The sequence below is a fragment of the Cricetulus griseus genome, chromosome 4 (assembly GCF_003668045.3).
Source record: "Cricetulus griseus strain 17A/GY chromosome 4, alternate assembly CriGri-PICRH-1.0, whole genome shotgun sequence".
NCBI lineage: Eukaryota > Metazoa > Chordata > Mammalia > Rodentia > Cricetidae > Cricetulus > Cricetulus griseus.
In genome coordinates, this window is record NC_048597.1 from 169,831,085 (window position 1) to 169,856,747 (window position 25,663).

The 25,663-nt window shown below is 44.6% G+C and overlaps 1 protein-coding gene across 6 annotated transcripts in view; it reads right to left on the reverse strand.

Annotated features, from left to right (window-relative positions):
• Pml (PML nuclear body scaffold) overlaps window positions 1-24,058 on the reverse strand; it is a 33,280-nt gene extending 9,222 nt beyond the window's left edge. For 5 of the 6 annotated variants that reach the window (XM_027414918.2, XM_027414919.2, XM_027414920.2 and 2 more), the window contains exons 1-7: window positions 23,805-24,058; window positions 21,590-22,050; window positions 5,915-6,495; window positions 4,940-5,010; window positions 1,675-1,812; window positions 1,008-1,269; window positions 558-610 (exon numbers count right to left, since the gene is read on the reverse strand). In XM_027414918.2, coding sequence (XP_027270719.1) covers window positions 558-610; window positions 1,008-1,269; window positions 1,675-1,812; window positions 4,940-5,010; window positions 5,915-6,495; window positions 21,590-22,050; window positions 23,805-23,933 — 1,695 coding nt within the window. In that variant the 5' untranslated portion in view covers window positions 23,934-24,058. Of the gene's footprint in view, window positions 1-557; window positions 725-1,007; window positions 1,270-1,674; window positions 1,813-4,939; window positions 5,011-5,914; window positions 6,496-21,589; window positions 22,051-23,804 lie in introns of those variants that run through there. The other variant, XM_027414923.2, reaches the window with a different exon arrangement.
• Window positions 24,059-25,663: the final 1,605 nt, after the last annotated feature.

Sequence of the window (25,663 nt, forward strand, 5' to 3'; positions counted from 1 at the left end):
TCACTAGCCTTCACTCACTGATGCTGTGGTTGTTTTGTTTGTTTGTTTTTCAGACAGGATCTCTCTACATAGCCTTGACTGTCCTGGAACTCACTATGTAGACTAGACCAAGCTTGAACTCACAGGGATCTATATCTACCTGCCTCTGCCTCCCAAGTGCTGGGATTAAAGGAGTGAACCACTATATCTGGCTCATTGATTAACCGGGAAATAAACTCTTGTCCAGCTTTCATGGAGAACTTAGCAGATAGAAAATATATAAGGAAGCTTTTAGAAAAGAGCTTCGGATATTCCAGAGGACAGCCAGGTCCTGAAGGAAGCAGTCTAGCAAGCATTTCAGAGGCACTCTTGCCTGATGCCATGAGAGGGCTATGGTTCAATAAACATGCAGTCATTACTTGCAGACTCTCCTTGGTACAGTTTAGAGGCTTTTTATTGCCTTGCTGGAAATTTTCCCATGTGCCAGATGAGCCTGAGAGTCACCTGCTGTGACTGCAGCCTTTGGGGCTTTAAATGAGGGGAGGCAGGAGTCCTAGGCTGAACTCCAAGTTACTCACCAGATTCTCAGTATCTGAGTCTTCTGAGCTGCTGATCACCACAATTGGCTCTTCTGAAATGGAGAGGAAGTGGTGGCATTAAGTCCTTCCTGAAATGTCCACTGGCTGGGGTGAGAAGTGGCCACCCAGGAGAGTCCTTGTAAGCTGGAGGTGACAGATGCCCTGACCTGTGTGCATCAGGAGGAGATGGAGTGTATATATCTCTAAGGCACAGTGTTTGGCACTGGCCGAGTTTGAAGGAAAGGAGTCAGAACTAGGGCATAGGTCCTCAGGTGTCCCACACTGGAATCACAGCAAAGTACAGTGTAAATGACCTCCACCATACTCAATGGCAGCTCAGAGTAATGTGTACAAGGGAATCCTGGTGACTTTGAGTGCCCATGTGGGATTAGAATGTGAGATGGGGGAATGAGGGTCTTACCCAAGTACCAGCCTGCCTGATCTCCCTACCTGCTTCCCCTGTGTCACTGGTAACAAGGTTGCTGGTGAGCAGGAGGGTGTCTTCTTCTAGGACTGGACTCTCATCAGTGTTGGCAGGCCCATCCACATGGCGAGGTGAGATGGCCTTGGAAGTGCTGGGCCTGGGCTGCTCAGGGGAGCTAGTGCTCAACCTGTCCTCATTCTCTTCTGTGGACTCCACCTTGATGATCTTCCCAGAGCAATTCCTGTGGCAGCACTTCCTCTTCCTGGGGGTGACTGTCTGAGAAGCCTCCTGCACAGTGGAGAGTTATAGGGGTGATTCAGGTGTCTCCAGTGTTGTTGGGCTGAGGACCCTGAGGTGAGTGCCAGGGGCTTGTGGCATGGTTTTGCTCCTGTTCCTTTGGCCTTGGTGACCATATCTCTGCAAACAGGAAACTCTTTTGGGTTGCCATGCACACTGACCAAGGATCTCTGTTGACCTCATGGCTTTGGCTGTGTCAGCATCTCAACTGGGTTGAGAGTGGCTCAGGCTTATTGGGAGGGGAGCATCCCAGGCCAACGGAGAACACGGAGAACACGGGGCACAATCTGAGCAAATAAAGACCTTGGGAAGGCACAGATTCTCATCCAGCTGTGCCTCACTGTTGGTTGGAGTCTGACCCTTTCAGATGAGGCTGGGCTGAGTAGGAGGACTTACCTCTCTATAGGTGGGGCTTTTCATAGAGAAGGCATACACTGGCACAGGCTGTGCTCCAGGCACTGACTGTACCACAGCCACAGAGTGGGTCTCAGACATATTCAGGGCCTGTGCCAGTTCCCTCTGTACTTCATTGGGCTGTAAAATCAGGTAACAAAAAGTCAGAAATGGCCAGGGACCCTGGGCCTAACAATCTGCCTCACTTATAAGCTTCTAGGTCTGGGACAAGTAGTTTTTCCCGAACCCTCCATGATGTCACCTCCTTCTGACCTTGGGTTGCTGGTACCCAGGCACCACTTCAATTTCCTGACAGGGCAGGAAGACACCTCAGGGACCACAAGGCCAACTCCTCAGAACATGCCTGACAACTAGCCTAGCTTGCATGCCTCTAGAGACAAGCTGCTTCCTGTTGAGAGCAGCACCTCAACAGTGGTGGAGTTGCAGCAGTGAGAAAATCCAAGCCCAGCCTCCCAGAGCTTGCCTCTACCCAGCAGAGTACAGTAGAGTTCAGAGAGCCTGGACTTCTATTGTTTTTAAGATGTCAGCTAATGGCTGCAGGATATCCTGGCCTCTGTGGTGAATAGCTCCTATCTAAATAACAATAGACCTAGGCCAAGGTGAGTTTTACACTCATCCTTAAGGCTAGTGATATGTGCTGGTCTGGCGTGCCTGACAGCCAAGTGTATGTGCAGCTATGAGTGTCTTTAGGATTAAGGGAAGTAATTACTATCTGCCGTTTATACAAGATAATAGATGTCTTCTGCCATTGTCCCCACCTTTGGATGGTTACTTAAGATGATGTATGAATAAACTGGGCACATTGACTATTAACTCACTGCCCTCCTGATATGATCTTATGTCTCTGTCTTTTCTTTAACCAGGATAGCTAGTCTTCCCTCATCACACACTCCCTGACTCAGGAATGGACCCAGGGCCATTCGGTTTGTTCGGATCGCAGCTCCCCCCCCCCCCACCAACATCAGTCTTCAACATAGGGCCCCTCAACGTGGGGCTAATACAGACAGGGCCTGACACTAACCCCAAGTCTTAACTCTGTCCAGCAGCTGCTACACATTGGGATAATTTAAAACTCACTGGACTTCAGTCTCCTTCCAAAAAATGGGATAATAACATTTGCTTCATATGGTGATATGGCTGAAACGGGCCAAACACCTTCAACATATCTAAAAGAGTATGTAGTACACAGAGGGTTCCACTAGTGGGGGTGATAAAGATGGCTAATGAATGTCACAGTTTTATTACTATTCCAGGTCAGACTTGGTGCTCAGTGTTTTGAGTATCTATATCAAAATGGAAGCAGGGGCAGTTTCTCAAAAAGTGAAAAGGGAGCTGGAGAGATGGCTCAGAGGTTAAGAGCATTGGCTGCTCTTGCAAAGGACCGGGGTTCAGTTCCCAGAACTCACATGGCAGCTCACACCCATCTGTAACCTCAGTTTTAGGGGACCTGACACCCTCTTCTGGCCTCTGCAGGCACTGCACACATATGGTACACTTACCTGCAGGCAAAACACTTATACACATAACATAAAAAGAAATAAATTACCACATGACTTACCAATTCTACTCTTAGGTACTACTCCCCCCCCAAAAAAAAGTACTAAAGGTAGATGTTCAAATGCAAACTTATATATGAGGCTGGGCAGGCAGTCCAATGGTAAAGCCTACCATGTGCCAAGCCCCAGATTCGATCCTCAGAACAAGAGCAAAAAGTTTAAGCATCTTATCTTTGCCTTTATAGCTATGAAAGTGCTGGCTGTCATTCTACTTAGGCCAGGAACTCCCTGTAGACAAGGATGAGTGCCTCTGCTTCTGTTCCCTCAACATCCAATCACCAACATTAAAGAAGCAGAAGACAGTAAGAGGGGAAAGTCACAGGTGATTTATGGTTGTCTTAGAACAGCAGTTCTCAACATGTGGGTCCTGACCCCTTTGGGGGTGAAGGACCCTTTCACAGGAGTTGACTAAGACCATTGGAAGACACAGATGTTTACATTACAATTCACAATAGTAACAAAATTACAGTTATGAGTTAGCAACGAAAATAATTTTGTAGTTGGGGGCTATTATAACTTGAGGGGCCATATTAAAGGGCCGCAGCATTAGGAAGGTTGAGAAGAACTGGGTTAGAGTTTTAAAATCACAAATCCCTTCTGAGGCAGTGCTGTGAGGGCCAGAGCTGCCTCTCCTGACAGGACTGACGCAGTCATATTACCCTAAGATAGGTCTAGGCCTGCCTCCTTGACCTTTGTGCCCATACGCTGCTACCCACCTCTTTTTGGAGTCCTACCCTCATCACCCAGATGCAGAGCAAACTTCAAGTCCAAAATGCTTCCCAGCTGAGTCTCTCTGGGTGTGCATCTCTGCAAGGGGCTGTGGTTCCATGCTCTCTTGTAGCTCTAAAATTCTCCAAGTCCTGCCTGCCCCCAGGAAGCCTTTCCCGACTGCTGTAGCCCACAGCAATCTCTTGCCCATGGGTCACCTCAAGGCTTAATACCCTTATTGCCCACCAGAAGATCTGCTTGATCCTGGGCCTACATCTTAACATGCAGATATACACAACAGACTGACCAAGCTAGGGAGGAGAAAGATGGCAGGCTCAGGAAGGAACTGAGAGGGCTGATCCTGCCGCAGGGAGCCATGCCTACGAGGGTAGGTGGAGGAGAATGGATGCCTGTGCATTTCTACCCTGGGAAACACTAACTCAGAGCAGTCAGAGGAAGGAGTACCACCTAAGAATGAATCAATTTCCTGTCCCCAAAGGCACCAAAATAAGATCACCTAAAGATGTCTTCCCATCCTGAGAAACTGTAGGCTTTAGGCATATGACGGCCCTGGAATCTGTGGGATTGAGCTCTGACTCCTAGCTAGCCTTAAATCCAAGAACCATGTGGGTAGGGGTGGAGGTCCACCTATGCCAGCCTCAGAAAATGGCTCACACATTCAGTGTGAGCTTCAGGGATATCCTTGTGTCACATCCATCAGGACCATTCTTTAAATTTACTTCCTTCACTTCCTGCCCAGCCCTGGGTCTGACCCCTCCTGAACTAGCTTATGGCCCATCAAGAGCTACTGAGGCATTTAGGAATGCCAGCCAACCCTTCCTCACCACTTTCTTAACACTCTCCTGAGAGCTCCAGTTCAGTCATTTGCTGTCCCCCCTCAGGCATTTTCCCTGCTGTCACAGGACATCCGGACTCCCAACCACTTGCCTAACACTTCTCCTCACACATCAAACTCCTCTCACCTGCTCAAGGTCCGAAGATTCCCTGGGAGTACTAGCTGGCTGTGGGCTGGCTCTCCTGGCTACCGCTTCATCTGAAAACAAAACAAAACAAAACAGAGAGCATGAAGGCAGCCTAATGAGGAGGATTCTGGGCTGGGACAGTGACAGGGAGGGGTTCCTTGTTGCATTTCCTGGGTATTCGCTACTGATCATGTCTCCACAGAGGAGCTGGAGTTGGTTGCTGTAGGCATGAACCCAACAAGAACAGAGAGGGGAAGGTAGCATGGGGTGATACCTTTGACTTTAAATCCCAAGTGCACATCTTTTCACCTTTGGGGAATTGTGGAATAATCGTTTTGTACAATGCGAAGATGTGTTGCTCGCTCTCCTTGGTTTAATAGAGTTAAATGGTCTATAGCTAGGCAGAAAGAGGTTAGGTGGGACTTGCAGACAGGGAGAGAGCTCTCTGGGATGAAGAAGGGCAGAATCATCAGGAAACATGGAGAGAAGCAAGATGAACCTAAGAGCTCAGTGCCGGTACTCAGTACTCAGGACCTAGAGGCTGGGAGTTGGCTGCTTCGTTCTAGGGAAATTCTTCCTTTCAGTGTCTGACCAAGTACCCCATTGCTAGGTTTTCTGAGCCTCCTTCTCTCCTTGCACTCCAGTTGACTTCTCTTCTCCTGGGCATAGGGAACTTAAGAGGCCCCGGGAGTGGGCTGCAGGGATACCACATCTGGTTCTCAGCTAGGCAGCTTCTCAATTTTCACGTTCCCCAAGGTTGATTAAGTAAGTCACGTCTATTCCATAGCGTCTTGTAAGTTAGCAAAGTGCCTCCTCCGGGTGCCTGCCACACCAGATCATTATATCCTTTTATTCTGCCCTCTGGAACCTAATCAAATGGAGATCATCTTTTCTGTCTCGCCTTCCCCTGGGGGCAACAGTGAAGCATGGACCCATGTCAAACCAGCTGTCCGCAAGTGTGGCCTGAGCACTTACCTGTTCTCTGGGTGATGCAGGACATGAGGTCCTGCAGACACGTCTTGAACTCCTCGAAGCCACTGGTTCGCAGTTGGACTTTCTGATTCTGGGGCTCCTCCTGGCGCAGGCGGCACAGTGCCTTGTGCAGAAAACTGTGCATGTCCAGCACCTCCTGGTCGGAGGCATAGAGCTTCATCCTCTTGACCAGCTCCCCACCAGTGCGGATGCGCTGCAGCACAGCTTCCAGGCGGCCCAGCTGACCAGATATTTCCTGGTAGTCGCGCTGGAAGCGTACATTCACCGCTTCGAGGAGCTCGCGCTCCTGGGCCTGCACATGCTCTACCACCTGGCGAACACGAGCTCGGATCAGCTCCTCAGTGTCTGCACGTGCTTGCTCCAGCTGGCCTATGGCGGAGCGCATCTGCGCGTGAGCATTGTCGAAGGTCTTGTCTTGCTCCTGCAGCGCCTGCGTCATGGTGCCCAGCTCCTCATGCCGCTGCTGGATCTCCTCGCCAATGTCGCACTGGAGATGGTTGTGGCCCCGGTCCAGGAGCGCGCATGCGCAACACAGAGGCTTGGAACAGCCTCGGCAGTAGATGCTGTGGACACGAAAGACCCACTTCGGACATGCTATGTCTCAGTTTATGCTTTTCCTTACTCAGTGTCTATGGATGGTTATGATACTGGATCTATGCATAGAATACCAGACAGTAAAAAGCTACCACAGCGCCAGCAAGCTCAGGGAGTAAAAGTGCTCTCAAGCAAGCCTAACAACCTGAGTTTAATTCCCCAGAACCTATATGGTGGAAGGTAACAACTGACTTCTGTCCTCTGACCTCTACATGCGTGCCATAGCACAGTGCACGCACAATCATACACACATTTAAAAAAGTAAACAAACTACCACAGTAACAATTTCTCCACACATGTCTGCAACGCAGACACATACATGAAGAAATAATCACTTTCCGCCATTTCTTAACATCCCCTAACACTATCTCTGACCCCGCCCTGCTCGCTCAGGCCTCAGCTGAGCATGGGAAGGTTTCTTCTTCTCACCTCTCCACATTCAAACTCGGAAGCACCTGCCAGGCATGCCACTCCACCTTTGCAAGCACTGGCAGGGTGCTTTTATTATATTCCACAGATGAAGAAAAAGAAACCAAGACTACAGCTAAACAATGTGAAGGGATAATATTTGTTATTAAAAAATAAAATCATACTACAGTTACCTGTTAACTTCCTTCACTACTCTTTCATTCAGGAAATTCCTTTAGGTTCATAGGGACGGGGCTAATGTATTCTTTTTAATAGCTCCATTGTAGCTACATGGACAATTGTTTAGTTCAACAGGCTCCCCTTTGACAAACACTCACGTGATTCCCTGTTTGTGCATTTTCTTTCTGCCTTTCTTCTCTCTCCTTTTTATTTTTTGACTGATGTGCACAGTGATTTAATAACATCACATCCATGTTAGCCTAATGTAAGGGTGCCTTTCTCTCTATGAAATAGAGTACAAATAATAGATTGCTAGATGCATATCTCTATCTTACTATTTTACATATGTAAAAAATTAATTAATGGTAAATGTGTGATGTCATAGATATTCTAATTAGTTGGATTTTTCCAGTTCTACAATGTATATCACAGCATTATATGATATACATATAGTTTTTATTAATCAATTTAGTATATAGGCTAACAGACTTTCACAGCATTTATTATAGTCATTCTATCTATTTTTTTAAAAGATTTTATTTATTTATTTATTTATCATGTATACAACATTCTGCTTCCATGTATATCTGCACACCAGAAGAGGGCACCAGATCTCATAACGGATGGTTGTGAGCCACCATGTGGTTGCTGAGAATTGAACTCAGGACCTCTGGAAGAGCAGTCAGTGCTCTTAACCTCTGAGCTATCTCTCCAGCCCATTCTATCTAATTTTTGAATATGTTACAAGGTGAAGGGACCTTAAATATGTAATTAAATTAAGAGTCTTGAGATTCTAGGAGCTGCAGAGACAGCTCAGAAGTTTAGAACACTTGGTATTTTTGCAGAGATCCCAGTTTGATTCCCAGCACCTACACGGTGACTCACAATGTTTGTAAGTTCCAGGAGATCTGAGGCTCTCTTCTTACCTCTGTGGGTCCCAAGCACACATGTGCATATATACATACAGGCAGGCAAAACAAAAAATAAATAAATCTTTTAAAAAGATTGTTTAAACAGAATTTTAAGATTGAGAGATTATTCTGAGTTATCTAGGTGTTATCTCAAGAGCTGTAATAAAAGAAAGAAAGGAGGCAGGAGATTGAGAGAAAACCTGATGGGAGCAGAGGCTGGAGTGACAATCTCCTGTTGGCTTCGGAGATGGAAGGGAAGGTGTACCAAGGAATATGGGCAGCACAGAAGCCAGAAAATGGATTCTCCAAGTCTGCCAAGGGAGCCAAGCTCTGCTGGAACTTTGATTTCATCTCAGACCCATTTCAAACATTTGAAGTCCAGAGGGACAAAATTAGGGATCCACATTGTTGTAAATTCCTGAGTTTGTGTCGATTTGTTATAGCAGCAATAGGAAATTAACATAGGAGCCAGGTAGCAAGCAGCCTTGGTCCAAGTTCTTAACCATTGTAATGCTATTGCTTCAAAAGTTACCAGGAACAACACTTTCAGCTACTTCTAAAGATATTCTGTAATGTAAAGAAAAAGCTCACTTGAGATCTGGGGAAACGCCTTACCTGGGGTCATGTTGGCCTTGGTTACCTGGACCACCATGATCCGGAACTATCAACAGAGAGCTTCTGGTCAGACCCTGGTCCTCTGCTTCATCAGCTCTCACCCTCCCCAGACCACTCAAAGTGATGATGTTTTGGCACTTGATCAGACACTGGAGACTTATTCCAAGACAGCAAAGGATTCCCAGAGAGCCCAGAGTGTAGGAACAGAATAGCCCCAAGCATGCAGCTCTTCCATTCATGGAGTCTGATCTCAATAACAGAGAGATATAATATATATTATATATTATATAATATATAATAATAATATCCTGTTACCAGAGATAGAGCCAGACTGAGGTAAACAGCAATGAAGCAGAGAAGGCTGTAACTCAGGCCCATGCCATTTGCAGGTCACTGAACTTCCAAAGCCCTTAACTATCATTGAAGGCTAGGGATAACCAGGAATCATGGTAATTCATCAAGGGGCTGCCACCTAGACCCAGGAATGATTTTAGCCAAGTGGTCCCTTCCCCCTCCTCTAAGGGACAGACTGTGTGCTTGGCACTATGAAAGAGGCAGCAGTGAGATGGGCACCTACACAGGGTTCTGTGCCAAGAACCTAGATTTAGTCAAGACAGAGAGTTGTGTCTCCAGAAGAGCAAAAGGCCAGGTACTTCCTCCTAGAATATACAAAGGAATTAACTAAAACACCACTGAGTCAACAAGAAATTACTCAGCAAAATGACTATATTACACCAGAATTGAAAGAATGAGACAGAAATAGATGGAGAGGGGGAGGGGATGGAAGGAGAGGGAGGGAGGGAGGGAGAGAGAGATCTTAATTCTATTCTATCAAAGGAAATAAAAACAAATTGGGGTAGGTGGGGTCCCATTCTCAACACTAATCCAAAACTGTTACAAAACACTTAGATATGCTAGCAAGAAATATGTAAGATTTATATGAAGAAAATAGCAAAAACTCATAAAAATAAGTCTAAAAAGCAGAAAAGTAGGACCAGTGAAATGGCTCAGTAGATAAAGATGAGTCATCAAAGCTGACCACCCAAGTTAGATCCCTACAATTCATGTGATTCATGTGTCAAAAAAAAAAAAAGGCTCACAACTTCTTTGGGTTGACATCTGACCTCCACATCTGTGCCATGGCAAATACACACAGGCATAAGCACACAATCAATTAGTAAAATGTCCTGGCATGGAGAACAGGAAGAAGGCACAGAGTCCAACTCCTAACCAAGAAGCACTTGCAAGAGATGGCTTCTGGGAGAGGAAAATTAGTCTTTTTCAATGAAGTGACACAGGGTATCTGAAGCACACTTCAGGTCAGGCCTCATGCTCAGGAGTAGTTGGCCAACACAAAACAGATTCCATGGCTTCATTTTTTCTGTTGGATTTTCTTTCTTTTTTTTTTTTTGAGAGAGAGAGAGAGAGAGAGAGAGAGAATGCACAATTGGTTGAGGAGGGAGGAAGATCTAGAAGGAGTTGGGAAAGGGGAGGGAATATGATCAAAATGTATTGTATGAAAACTTAAAAATATTAATAAATAGATAAATGAGCTGGGTGGTGGTGGCACACACCTTTAATTCCATCACGTGGGAGGCAGAGGCAGATAAATGTAATTTTTTTGATAAATGTAATTTTAAAATAAGAAAGATTCTAAAAGCCCAGAAAAGTAGATGAAGTTTCTGATTAGAAAGACTAAATATTGTAAGATTATTGATTCTCAAGATAGCAAATATGGCTCTTTCTGTAGGTGGCCTGAGGTGATCTATAAAGATGGTTCCCTACTCTCTCGACCCAGAAAACCCCACAAAATCATGCAAGTTAAGAGGTTCAGATCTTAGGGTTCACTTTAAGAACACCCATGAAACTGCCCAGGAAGGACATCAAGGCTATGAATATCCAAAAGCCACCAAATATCTAAAAGATGTCACTTTAAAGAAGCAATGTGTGCCATTCTGGTGGTATAATGACGGAGTTGGCAGGTTAGCTCAGGCCAAACAGTAGGGCTGGACACAGGGCTGGTCGCCAAAAAAAAGAGTGCTGAATTTTTGCTGCACATGCTTAAAAATGCAGAGAGTAGAGCTGACCATAAGGGTCTAGACATAGATTCTCTGGTCATTGAACACATCCAGGTAAACAAAACCCCTAAGATGTGCTGACGAACTTACAGGGTTCCCAGCAGGATTAACTGGTATATATGCTCCCCCTGCCACATCAAGAAGATCCCCACAGAAAAGGAACATACTGTTCCAAAGCCAGAAGAGGAGGTTGCACAGAAGAAAAAGATATCCCAGAAGAAACTGAAGAAACAAAAACTTATGGCACGGGAATAAATTCAACATAAAATAAATTCAGATAAAAGTAAAAAAAAAAAAAAGCAGATAGCATAAATGTTTTAAAGGCATTTAAATCTAATTATGAGATTTTAAAAAACTTAGTCAAATGATTATAAATGTCCTATGTAGGAAATGATGAACCAAATAGCTAAGGAATGTTTGAAAAATCTGTGGGAGGAAGGCAATGAAGATTTTTCTCAGCCAGTCAGCACTTATTAAAACAAGCACGGAACTAGAAGAGTATTGAGAGTCAAATGATCAGGCTTAAAACACTGGGCACATTATTCATTCAGTAGGTAGCAAGCTGGGTCCGCCAGCTCTTCCTGACATCCTTATGGCTGTGAATGGCATCACCATTCTCAAGCCAGAGACTATGGGATCATCAAAGATGCCTCCAATAACAGTTCAACAGTAATTTTAAAAAAGATTTATTTATTTATTTTATGTATATGAGTGCTCTGTCTGCATGTATGGCTTTATTCCAGAAGAGGGCATCAGATCTCATTATAGATGGTTATGAGCCACCATGCAGTTGCTGGGAATTGAACTTAGGACCTCTGGAAGAGCAGCCAGTGCTCTTAACCTCTGAGCCATCTCTCCAGCCCTCATCGGTAATTCTTATTGACTGAATCTACTTTCATCTACTTCAAAAGCCTTATGAGGTCAGCTATGTGTGGCAGAGGATAAGACAAAAAGATGGTAACAGAAAATTCCAGCTCCTCACCTGTCACATCACTGCTACTGTCTTCATTCTTGCCCAGTTATTGCTGGTCTGAAACACTATCCAAAGCTTGGCCTATCTTGGTCCCTCCTGCTCCAGTCAAGACTCCCCAGTCCCTCCACTCTGTAATTCTCAAAGGAGAAGACGAAGTGTGGAAACTGTACCCTTCACGATCACAACCAAAAGCGCCTCACATCTGTCACATGGTAATAAAGAACACCCAATTTTTTTGAACAAGGTTAAAGGACTGAGGGAAAAACTCACCGAGTTTTGTAATTATACATTATAATTACATACTGATAAATATTAACGAAATTTGCCAATAAATGTTGCAAGAAAGAAAGTGAATTTGGGGACTGGGAAGAATACTTAGTTGGTAAAGTGTTTACTGTACAAGCAAGAGGGCTTGAGTTTGGATACCCAGCATCCAAATAAAAAGCAAGGCATGGTGGCCCACATCTGTGATCTCAGCCTGGAAAGGCAGACAGGTGGATCCCTGGAGTTTGCAGCCTTTCAGTCTGGCTGAATTAGGGATCCCATGGTTCCATGACTCTGTCTCAAAAAGTAAGGTGGAGAGCAACTGAAGAAGACACTAACTGGAAGTTTGTAACTTCCAGTCTACAAACACACATACAGTCATGCACATATATACACACACAATCAGGCACACACATAGTTATATATGCACACACACAGTCATGCACACACAGTCATGTACACACAGTCATGTACACAGACACACAGTCATGCACAGTCATTTATATACACACAGTCATGTACACATACACACAGTCATGTGTACACAGAGTCCTGTACACACACAGTCATGTACATGCACACAGTCATGCACAGTCATGTACACACACAGTTATGTGTACACATACAGAGTCATGCACACAAAGAAATAATACAAACTTTATTCTTTAGATGAGCACAGTGATTGAGTTATTTTTACTTAAGTCTAATCTATTTTCACTAAACAAAATGGCAAAATACACTATCCAAAATCGGGGTAGAGAGATGACTCAGAGGTTAGGACCACTGGCTACTCTTCCAGAACTCCAAAATTCAATTCCCAGCAACCACATGGTGGCTCACAAACATCCATAATGGAATCTGGTGCTCTCTTCTGACTTGCAGGCATGCATGAGAGCAGAACACTGTATACATAATAAATAAATACATCTTTATAAAAAAGAACATTCAAAATAATCTGTTAAGGCCATGAGTCAAAAAAAGATATTTAGTAAGAGACTAAGACAACAGCATGCCACTCTATTAGATAAGTAACATATAAAAACAGCCAACTCTGCCGTTCACTCATGCCCATCTTGAAATACCACACTAACCTTAACAGCTTTGGCAGAGTATGTCTGCAGTGTAGGATATGCCATGCCAGGCATTTGTTACAAAACACATCATTAAACATTAACAGAATCTGGTGATATACAAAATAGACAATGATTCCCTGTGTGACACAAGCAGTTCTGGAATTATCAAGTAAGTTGTAAAAATGACTATTTTGTGGCTTTGCCTGTATATGGCAGCTCTAATTTTGGTTGCCCACTCAAATGATGTTTAGTAAGTTCCCTTCGAAATGTAGTGATATTGTTAGGTTATTAGTAAGAAAACCCTTAAAAATAAACTAAAAAGTGTGGTATTAGTGGTAGCAAAGCAAGGGAAAGGAAAAGAAGGCAGAAAGTGAAGAGTGACAGAAGAAACTGTCACAGAAGTTTTAGACTGATGGTGTCTGGCAAGGTCCAGAATAACTGGATACAAAATGCTCACCATCAAGACAACTTGGATGTCTTAGGTTTCTATTGCTTCGATGAAACACCATTACCAAAGCAACTTGGGGAAGAAAGGGTTTATTTGGCTTCCACTTCCACAGCACTGTTCATCACAGAAGGGAGTCAGGGCAGGAACTCAAACACAGCAGGAACCTGGGGGCAGGAGCAGGAGCAGAGGCCACGGAGGGGTGCAGCTTAATGGACTTGCTCCTCCTGGCTTGCTGAGCCTGCTTTCTTGTAGAACCCAGGACCACCAACCTAGGAGTGGCACCACCCACAATGGGTTGGGCTTTCTCACACTGATCACTAATTAAGAAAATGTCCTACAGTCTTGTCTACAGCCCAAGGTTATAGAGGCATTTTCTCAGTTGAGGCTCCCTCCTCTTTAGTGACTCTTAGTTTGTGTCAAGTTGACATAAAACTAGCCAGACATTGGTTAATTAACAAATTTCAATAATAAAAAACATCTTTGGGCACTGAGACAGAAAAGGAGGTACCCTTTTCTGAGATGGAGGACCTGACTTTGGATCTCCAATCTATCCAGAGGATGAGCTCCATGTTCTGAGGAACCAGAAATTAAAATTAATAAACGTGGGCTGGAGAGATGGCTCAGAGGTTAAGAGCACTGACTGCTCTTCCAGAGGTCCTGAGTTCAATTCCCAGCAACCACATGGTGGCTCACAACCATCCGTTATGAGATCTGCTGATGTGCAGATATACATGGAAGCAGAATGTTGTATACATAATAAATAAATAAAATTAAAAAAATAAAATTAATAAACGTTTAAGAACTTGGGCCCTGAAAAGGGAACATCTAATGGTGGAGGAAAATTTAACTCCTTAAATCAGGAGTGCCATGGCTGGTGCCTGATCCCCTGCTCTCAGAGAAGGGGAGGTAACTGCCCACCACTCCAGTTAACATTCCTTTGCTAATTGCTGGTCGTAAAGACCCTCAAGCCCAGGGGATCACTGACAGACCCTGTGACCCTGTAACCCTGCAAGCCCTGTCTTATCTCACTCAAATGTATCTCACTTAAAATATATAGCTACTGCTTTACCCTGTACTTTGTATGACCTGAAGTAACCATGGAAACTCTGAAATTTGTGGCCTTCAACCTTATGGTCTGACCCTTTAAAAGCTTCTCCTTTTATCTGGTTGGCATCTCATTTGCCTGCCATGCAGTGAGATCCTAGGTGGCCAGCTTGAAATAAAAAAAGAAACTTTTTGCTTTTGCATCAGAGTGTTGACTCCTTGGGTTGGTCTCTCGGCTCCGAGATTCTGGCACAACAGTTCATGCCTTAAAAAGAAAAGTGACTATTGAAAGGAGAAAGCCAGTGTCAACCTCTCACATCCATATGTACGTACATGTATGGGTATGCTTACCCCCCCACACACACATTTGCACACATGCTTACACACACACAGAAAAAGAAAATCTATTTTCCCTTGGCCCTCGGCTTTTTTTTTTTTTATGAATAAATTCAGCAGTGTGTACAACATTTGAAGTAAAGAATGTGACCCAGGAACACTATACCTAGCTAAAATGTCACTCAAGTATAAAAGCAACCATGGATATTCTCAAAACCAAGAGACACAAGCAACTTGGAACACAGAAGTCCTCCTTGAAAGAAAACATTTCCTGACAAAGTCCCTTCAGTCAGAGCTCAATCAAAACACAGACTCTGGGTATTGACAGCTTGTAGCTCAGAGGCAGTAAACACTCATCCTGGATTCTATTTCCAGTTGTGGCAAAAAAGAAAAAAAAATTCAACAATTTGGGGATCGTGATGCTAATGTAAAACGGCCTGTGTTGAGGTGGAAACAAAACTGTAAGGATGGGAACTGAGCATTCAGCTTGTCTATGGCTCAGATTCCCTTAAAAGATGGAGTGCTTCACTACAAACAAACTCTCAGACTTCAATAGTTTCCTTTACTGGGTGTGTGTCAGAGGACACAGCTTATGTGTGGAGAACAGAGGACAGCTTGCAGGAGTCATTTCTCTCTTTCTATCCTGTGGCCTCTGGGATCAAACTTAGGTCATCAGGCTTGGGAACAAGAGCTCTTACCCACTGGGCCATCTTGCCAGCTCCTCCAATAATTTTTTTTTTTTTTTAAAGCTAGGCATTGAGGTTTTAAAAACGTGATCTTAGAGGAATCTTTTGGGAAAGACAGTTTTTCTCCTTCCTTCCTTCCTTCCTTCCTTTCTTTTTTCTTCCCTTTTTGGTGACTGGGATCAAACCCAGGGTCTCACGCAACTCAGCAGATACTCTACCACTGAGCTACATCCCCAGGCTCTAAACATACACTGAAGTTGGAAAGTCTAATTTGTTTTTCTGTTAAATCCAAGGAAAATGAAACTTTATATTGCTTTAACAGCATGCTTCCTTTCAACAGTGGAGTTCTAAAGGAAAATACACTCTGAGTTCTAAATAAGCTACCTGCAGAATCCTTCTGCTAGCCGCAGGCCACAGGAACGGGGAGGCCGACAAGTGCAGGAGAGACCACACTTTGCAGTCAGGAGTCTCTCCTCCTTCTATCCCTGGGTGGGAAGAGCCTTCTTCTAGGTTAGCGCCTATGAACTCCTTGACCTCCCATTTCCACCTCCTTTGGGCAGTGGAAACAGTCTTGGCAGGGGGTTCAGGATCAAGACACCCCAGGTGGAACATCTCAGAAGACGGGAAGGTAGAGAAAGGAGGTGGAATCAACTCAGAACACTGCTTCTGTGCCTCTGCGGGAAAAGAACTCCTAAGGAGTCAGGGTACTTTACATGATGCCGGCTACAAACCAGTCCTTTGCCCTCATTTCTGCCCATACCTGGCATTTTATTTTCTTTGATTCCTTTGCAGTAGCCATTTTTTCTGAGGCACATTGAAGGATTTCCCCCTCCCAATGCCAGAATGGAATCAAACTTCCTTTTAAAGAGGACACAGCCATGAGTTTTGACAAAGCATGACTTTGGCATAGGCCAAGCTGAATGGCCCCTGGCACTCTGAGCAGCTTGTCGAGGAGAGTACTTGATCCACCAGTGACAATACTGAGACTCAGCTTTCAATTCGTTGTCCCCCAGGACTCAAGGCTAACTGTATGTAACCTCCTTAGCTCTTGAAAATCTCTGGCAACCCTGGGGAAAGAGCCCTTTGTAAATGGAGTGGCCTTGACAGAAAGCCAGGCCACAGAAATAGGGAGACCTTCCGGGTGACACAATCTATGTATCTAATCAGGGGTTGGGGGTCAGATGCCAGCCCACCTTCCCTGGCTTATATGAGCTATCAACCATTTTACACTCCAGAAGCTAAACATTTCTCACTCATTTTTACAATTGTTTTTCATGGAACTCATGGAACCAAACAAACCTTTCCAAAGTATGTTTTTAAAATTGTCTGTAATCCTCCTCACAGTCAGATACAAGGTCTCCCTCCTTCAACTTGCCTGGCACTGTATCTGAAGCCATCTCCCGGGGCCTATGAGTCCTCACCAGGGAGCACTGTACTGTGCATACTCAACACAGCCTTTAACATCAGTTCTCATTTGCTTGGCAACAGCTGTTTCGATGCCCAGCATGAAGTAAACGGATGCCTCCCTAACTGATTATTCAGTAGCAGATGGACAGACACACAGATGTGGTTCCAGTTGGCTTCATTTTATTAGTTAGGAATCAACAAGAAAAGCCTGCTACCATTAAGTCTCACTGCTAACCATTCTTCAACACTGTCCAAAGTCTCCCAACCCCATCTCAGAGCAGCTAAGCCCAATGCCACTGCTGGAGAAGAGAGGCCAGCCTTTCCAGGGACTAACACCCTAACCCTGATCTTGCCTTGAGTTATGTTCAATTCCTTGTTTTTGTCTCTGAAACATCACAAGGGCCAGGTGTCTGTGGGGAATCTCTTTATACACATAGTATCCTATCAAGTGCAGCATGATTATTCCTGGGTCTAAAACCAAGTTTCCTGGGCCAGTGTATTTAGAAACCGAGAAAGGAGTCATTTACTATCCTTTCTGCTATGGTGCGCAACTGCTGGCAGCAGCCTTTCTTCTGCCACGTGGCGGTGCTCCTCCCTGGCCAGAAATCAATCTCAGTAACATCACGAGCCCCAAGAAGATGGAATGCACTAAAAGATGGCTGGGAGGGTGGGGACAGGCAGGGCTGGTAAGGAAGTGTCAGCAAGGCATCCAGGGTGCAAACTTAGGTAACTTCTCCCAGAGGGTTAATGTGGGCCAGGCTTGTGAGAGTCTCCTTCAAGTTTGTACTCCTGGCACCTGGCTTGCCTCACTACGGTCCCAATGCTAAGCGGAACCATCAACATGTCCCCCGTCAGTGGCATCCCAGCTCTTCCCTGCATTGTCACAGCTTTGCTATTGGATGTTATTGGTTCCTGCCTGGAGCTGCCTTTCTGACACCTGTTGCCAACCATTCCAGCTTCTTATCTTGGAGACTTTCCAATGGGCTTCTGATCCTATCATACTTCTTTTTGTTTGTTTGTTTTTTGAGATAGGGTTTCTCTGTATAGCCCTGGCTGTCCTGGCACTCACTCTGTAGACCAGGCTGATCTCAAACTCACAGAGATACGCTTGCCTCTGCCTCCCCAGTGCTGGGATTAAAGATGTGTGCCACCACTGCTCGGCCCCCGTTACACTTCTTTAATTTGATTAATAAGTATTCCACTTTCTCCATACAACTATAGTATCTGCCTACAGACTTTGATAGCCCTGGATAAATTCCCTCACCCCAAGCCATGAAACTTTAGGCTCAGATATCCAGACACAGAGAGCCCTAGATCCCTGTCACTCATAGGTGAAAGGCCTCTCAGGTGAGCCTCCAGGTCCCACAGGTTCTGACAGTGTGGGACCCAGTCTTTCTCTTCCTCTCCCCCTTCTCACAGATCTCAATTTCCTAAGGGGGCTTCCTTTTCCCTCCAGATTCTATACTTCAGTTTCTGAGTATACCCAACATATGAAATACGTCCTGTCAAAATTCTTATGAACAGGAGTCAAATAGAAATAAGAATGTAGCTGAATAAATAAATATTGGCCTAACAATTGTCAAAGTTGCCCATTTGAGACAAAGAACCAGAGTTCAGGGAGAGGGTCTAGCCATGACTTCAAGCAGTGAGCTTCCAACAGTGTAGTCCATTGTCTCATTATCACTCTGAAGGGTTCTCAACGACAAGATACGAGTGTGTATATGAAAAAAAGGAGTAAGCTGAGCAGGGTGAATGTTCTGGAAAGTATGGAATAGAATCATAACTTCTTCCAGGACCCGTGTGTCTGACCCCAGCTTACCTTTCCTGTCCCTGTATACTGCAATGTCACAATGTCTTTCTTTTATTTTCTTCTAAGATTTATTTATTTATTATGTACACAGTGCTCTGCCTGCATGTGTGCCTGCAGGTTCAAAGAGGGCACCAGATTTCATTTCAGATGGCTGCGAGCCACCATGTGGTTGCTAGGAATTGAACTCAGGACCTCTGGAAGAGCAGCCAGAGAGATAAGTTTATCTCTCTGAGGGTGAGGGAATTTATCTTAACCTCCGAGCCAACTCTCCAACCCCAGTATAGTATAATTTCTAAGACTCATAGATTCTCTAGTGGTCTCGCTATCTTGCACATGAAGCCTTCCCCCTTCTGACCTTTTTTTCCTTCCTAGAAGGACTGCTAATCCAAGTCAATATGACACCCTCTTAGAAGCTGCCTCTCTGTCCATCCAGGCTGGGCAGGTGGTTTTCTACAATCTAGACCTTTATGACTTTCTTCTTCCTTCTGACCACACATTAGATATTCATGTCCTGCGCAGGTAGCACTGCCAAGGGACCATAACAGAAGAGACATTGTAATCAGAGTCATTGTAAAAACACAGGCATGAAGGGTGCTTAGTGAGACAGGCTCCCTACCTTGTCACCCCGCAGCCTTTGCTGCTCACTGCTCGTTTTGTTTGTTCACCCCACAGATACCCAAGAAGGCAAGGCTGGGCCTGTTTGTACTCATGCACCAATACTATTAGAGAACATGGCACACTACAGGCATGGCATGAAAGCTGGCTGACACAACCCACTCCACAGGCATGATGATCAAATGCCAGTGACCTGAGGGCAGACCCTAACCCCAGTTTAAGGCCCCCCTCTTGTGCTGCTCCCCAGCATGAGTTACATGCCAGCTCAATGACAAATGCTAGGGTGGTTTATTTTGACTTGTGGCCAAAGGGAAATTGAGGGCTATTTACGGCACTAGGGTTGGTGAAAAAAAAAAAAAAAGTTTTTCCATAACCACTAGTTTAAAAAAAAAAAAGAACAACATCCAAAATTGTCTCCTGGTCTCCACATACATGAGCACACACATGGCACTCTTGTATACATGTGAATACACATACACACACGTATACACAATTCATATTGTAAAGACCTTTAAAAATCATTATTCCCAAATATTAAATAAAAAAAACCATTTACATGGCATTTATATTTTTAGCATTATAAGTAATTTTTTTAAAGGCAGGGTTTCACTATGTAGCACTGGCTAGGCTGGAACTTGCTGTGTAGACTAAACTGTCCTCAAACTCACAAAGATCTGCCTACCTCTGCTACAACAGTGCTGGTATTAAAGACATCCTGGCTTATAAGTAATCTTGAAGTGGCTTAGAGTTTGCAGGAAGATGAGCACTTCTCTGGGGGCTTGGGGAAATCAAATATCCCCTCTATTATGAAGGACTGTATTATCATGCTCAAAGAAATGAAAAATTACAATTTAAAGAGGTTAGTATAAAACAGACAAGAAAACCTAATGCAGAAACCATACATACTTCATACAGAGAATAGCATAATTAAAATATTTCAAAATATAACCCAGCTAGGAATGAAATTAATAGTATATCAAGATCCAAATTGAGTTTTTCCTCCTAAGAACCAAAATCCAGTTCAAAAGAAAAGACATTCATTGAATTTGTCATACTAAAAAGACCATAGGACATATAGAGATTGTTTCTAACATAGGCATTGGCTCTTCCTTGGACTACATCAAGAGAGACTGATTGCCTAAAACTAAAGAGTTATTTCAAATATGATACCATATACTAAGTGAAATAATACTGTAACGGATTCTTACAGAGGGACAAACGCCTCAAAGGAAAAGCAAACAGGGCTCCAAACTGGCAATTCACAAAGGAAGAAATACAGGGGCCAATAAATGGACAGAAAGTCTTTTGATCTTAACAGTGCACCATGGAAGCAAATTAAGCCGAAATATACGCTGAGGAATTCAGCAAAGAGGCAGGAAGGACTGCCTCCAATCCTCCAAGACTCAGGAAGGAAGCAAGTTCCTGGAGTACACAGTCTGTAGGTCAAGGGGTGTCCCAAATGAGAAAACGCTTTCTGTTTTCATCGATTTCCCAATGACTACTAGCCTTATTAAGCAGAACCGTATGCAAGCAATCCACTTCTGAATGGTCAAAAAGTCCACTGATCATATACTACCTTATTGGCTAAACAGGAAGAAACACACCCTTATAAAGTTACCCTACCTGCAAGTATATTCACAGAGAAACTTAAAAGAGGCAGTCAAATTTAGTAATGGCAGCTGCCCTATGGAGGAGGCAAAGTGTTGAAAACTAAGATGATGGAAATGGAACGGAGATGGCACTCTCTTCTATCTAGTACAAATGCTGTTTGTGAGCTATATAAACATGAAATTAAAATAATCTAACAAAATAATTGTAAGTGAATTTTTCATTTCTTTTTCATTGTTCTTTTCATATAGACAATTTCAGATGGCACTCTCCGATGACATAGTTTCGACTTTTCGGACACCATTTATTTGCTCCTTATCTTAACACCCAGCCTTACTGAGATTTCCTGGGGCCCCTGAGGAAATATCCATTCTTAAGACATCTAAAATTTGGTGGCCTGTATTAAAACGTACTGTTTTTACACCTCACTTGCAATGGCACTCTGAAAAAATTTGTACTAAAGACGTACTAGGTAAGGGTGCAAGAATGATTCCGCAGCGCCATGATATTTTTCAGAGGGGCATTAGAAACTACAAGCCAGCGGACCCCATGTTGAATGACAAGCTGCCTGAAGCTCCCACCCTTGGCTCCAAGATGCCCCACTTACTTGGTCTGCGTAGGTTTGCGATGGTTGGAATTGGAGCAAAAGATGTTGGACTTGCGCGTACTGTCGAGGAATTCGCAAACTGAGTTTTCACGGAGCTCGGCCAGGGGCCGGGCCTCGTGCTTGACGTACCACTGGTGTGCATCGAAGCACTTGCCGCACATGAGTTGCTCACACTCGAAACACCAAAAGTCAGCGGACTCTTTGCAGCGGGTGCACGCTGCCTGCGCATCCACGATCTGCCGGAACACCGCCAGGCGCCGCTGCAAGCTCTCGAAGAACACGTTATCTAGGGCTTCTGCATTAGCGCCGGCCCCAGGCACCTGGCAGATGGGGCACTGCAAGCCCGGCGCTTCCAGGCATCCAGAGCACAGCGTGTGCAGGCAAGGCAGCAGCTTGGGGCACTTGGCTTGGGCCTGGCAGCCCAGGCAGCGCAGAAACTGGAATTCCTCCTTCATGGCTTGCTGGTAAATCAAAGAGGGAAATGAGGCCTACAGAAAGTACAGGAGTCCTGCTCCTCCCCCTCCCCCACTGGTCTCAGGAAGCTGGAAAGGGTAGGACCTCGCATTCCATTCCAGGGAAGTCACTGGGTTATGCTCTGGCGTATCAGCACCCCAGTTCCTCATTTACCCAGGCCTTGCAGCTCTCATTGCACAATTTACCGGGAACCTATCTACTTACCGCTAAACTCACTAATAGGCCCTGAGATACAAGACTGGATACATCTTTGCCTTCAAGGGACTCAGGTCCCTTGGCAAGGGACTCACTAAAGTACCAACCTCATTTAAAGTGCTTATGGTCCTCCAAAAGTTAGACATAGATCTACTACATGATCAGAACTTCCATCTTTCATATATACTCAGAAGAACTGGAGGAAAATTCCAAGCAGATATTTATATACTAACATGCCCAGCAGCACTAACCACAATAGTCACAGCGACCCAAGTGTCAATTAGCACATGAATGCATCAACAAAATGTGTCTGCACATGTAATGGAATATCATCCATCTTTTAAAAGGAATGAAATTTTGATTACATGCAACAACGTGGATGGACCTTGAAGGCATTATAAGTGAAGCACGTTTCCCATAAAGTGAGAAATATTGTGCAATTTCATTTATATTAAGAATAGTTAAGTTCATAGAAACAGGAAGTATAGCTATTGTCTAAAGGGTACAAAGTGCTCAGTATAGTGCCTGGCACATGAGAAATACCCATAAATATTAACTAGTATTGTTAATCCTTAGTTATATAATGCTAATAATTAAAAAGTTATGGCAATGTGACGTTATTTGAGCTTTTGTGAAGGGGATGGGGGAAAAAGAATAAAGACGAAAGGGATAGAAGTAGTTTCTTTGGAGATAAGTATGGCAGGTGGAGGTAAAACTTCCAGAAGAACCAAGAACTAAGCTTCCTTAAGAGAAGTGACAGGAGAAGGGCATTAAAGGGTGCACACCTTTAATCCCAGCACTCAGAAGGTAAAGACAGGTGGTTCTACGCGTTTGAGGCCAGCCTGGTTTACACAGTGAGTTCCAGTCCTGCCAAGACCCTATCTCAAGAAAATGAAACAAAAAACCCTAAACCTCATATACATAAAATAAAGTAAATCTATGAAAATCAGTAAGAGAAATAAGAGAGGCCACCCTGGTTTTAGCTATGACAACACTTTGGTTGAGGCCAAGTTTTACTTGTTTCTTTTATATTGATTTGAAACCGGGTCCTGTTGTGTCGCCTTTGGCAGTCTTGAACACTCTTTGTAGTTGTAGAAAAGGCTGGCCATCCTCCAGCACCTGTATCTCGAGTACTGTTGCTCCTGCCATGTGCTACCACAGCTGCAGGTGAGGGGAGTAAATTATTTTGTCAAGTTTGGGGCATGCCTTTAGCTCCAGGCTAGAGCAAACGGGACTCCTGGCCTGGCCTGGCCTTCTCCCTGGACGTTTTTCATCTGAGGTAGAAGCTAAAGGACAAGGCTCTGCGGGGTAGGAGTGGCCCGTCTCATTACAACCCAACTATCCCCATGGCTTCCCTAACTCAATCTGGTAACTTTTTATTCTATGCTATCCTTCCTACCCCTGCCCACACAGGAGGGTCAGGACCTTGGTGTGTGTCTCTCTAGGACACTAAGTTACCTTCTCTATAAAAACCTTCATTTTCAACTCGCCACCAACGTAAACAAATAAAACCCTAACAGGCTTTCATCTCTTAACCCAGTAGTACCTCCGTGGGGCTCTGGCTGTGTTCATGGTCTTCGGAGGGGTCCTCCCGGGAAGGCATGGTGGGCGTAGAGGTCAGGATGGATTCCTGCTGGAGGCAGGGAGATCCAGAGGATGCGGGCGCCTTCTGCATGGAAACCGGTGCAGTTTCGATTCCTGGATTGGGTCTGTGAGGGCGGGAGGTGAATCCTAGACTTGAGCAACGAAACTCAGCCGCCTCAGCTGTCCAGCGGGGAGATACCCGCCGTGGACCCGCCCCCCGAGAGGAAGTGAGACAGGACTGGGGCGGGTCTAGGGGCGGAGAGGCTGGTTCTGAAGTCACCCTTCGGGAGTTAGAAAAGATTGGGGAGTTTTGGAGCCACCTCTGGTAGAACCAGAGAGGTTAACCAAACAAACAAACAAACGAGCAAGCCCAGCGTGATGGCATAGCTCTGTAAGCAGAAACATCGCGAGTTTGATTGCTCTACGAGAAAAAGATCCTGCCACGCACACAATATGCACTTTGGAAGAGATGCAGAGTTGGCAGAGGCATTTCCCTGTTGCAGATCTCTCTGTGAGCTATTCAGCTCACCGCACAGCTTTGTGCCTCCCTAGTTAAGAACCCCTCTTTGACAGGCTATTTCTTTATTAAGAAATACACCCCACTTTGGGAGAACCCCCAAGTCACCCCAAGTGAAGACTTTGACCCAGTATTTGTATATGTCTGCCTGGAAAGTCATTCCTCAGCTGACAAACGGAACATACGGTAAAATAGGATTCACCGTTGCGGAGACACTTTAAAGAGAGATGAGCACCTGGAAGGGGGTGGAGGTCTGAAACAGGAGAGCCTGTTTGGGAAGTAGTCAGGACCATTTTCAGATTTGAGATGGAGCACCTGAAGAATTGTCCCAGAGAAGAGGAAATTGATCATAAGGCGGGAGATTGGTGAAGGTTTGGTACATGGCTTCAGCTGTGTCTCTCTGATGGCCTTGAGACAGGAGGCTTATGAGAAGTGACTGGGGGTTGCAGAGGAGGACCTGAGTCAGGTGGAAGGACATTGGTGAAAGACAGAACAGGATGGTGCCTTGAGTGACAGTGAGTCTGGTGAATGTGAGGGAGGCAGGGGGAAGCAGTGGAGAGAGCAAGGAGATAGAAAGTTAGCTCTTGACCAGTGAAAAGAAATTCAGAACTCAGCGGGTGAGGGAAAAGGCATACCTGCAGGTAGTCTTATTGGCCAGTGCCTTTGGCTTCCAACTTCATCTTTTCCCAACCACTTTTCTGGCTCCTGTGTACATCCATCCTATGCTGTGTTTCTATATGAAACAGATCAGAAGGGATGGTGACAGGTTCCTGCTTTTGTAAACTTAGACTTGGGGTGAAGGGGTGCTGAAGAGAGACCCAACATCCTAGAGTCTATGAGAGGCCTTGAAAGTGTCCCATACTTCCAGGCTAACCTGTATTCCTTGACCTCTAAAATTAGGCCATCAAGCTAAGAACAATAAAATGCAGTGGGCAGATATTTCTGCCATATTTTGTTAAGAATCTGTACAAATATTTGTGTTTTCTTTCCTCAGTTTCTTTATCATGTGATCTAACATCAATTAAGAAAATATCAATGGTTATCATATTTAAGTTTGAGATACTAAAAGAATGTCCCTCAAGAGACATTGCCACCTATTCTAAATTTATAATGTATTTGCAGTTGTATGAGGGATAGTTATGTTAGGTGTAATTATAACATTGTTAAATATATAAAGTATTTGCAATTGTATGTGGGATAGTTATTATGTTTAGGCATTACTATGACCTGCTGATTGTTTTCATTTGGAAATTAATCACAACATAAGGAAACATGATTGGGTGTCAAGTTGACAAGGGATGGAA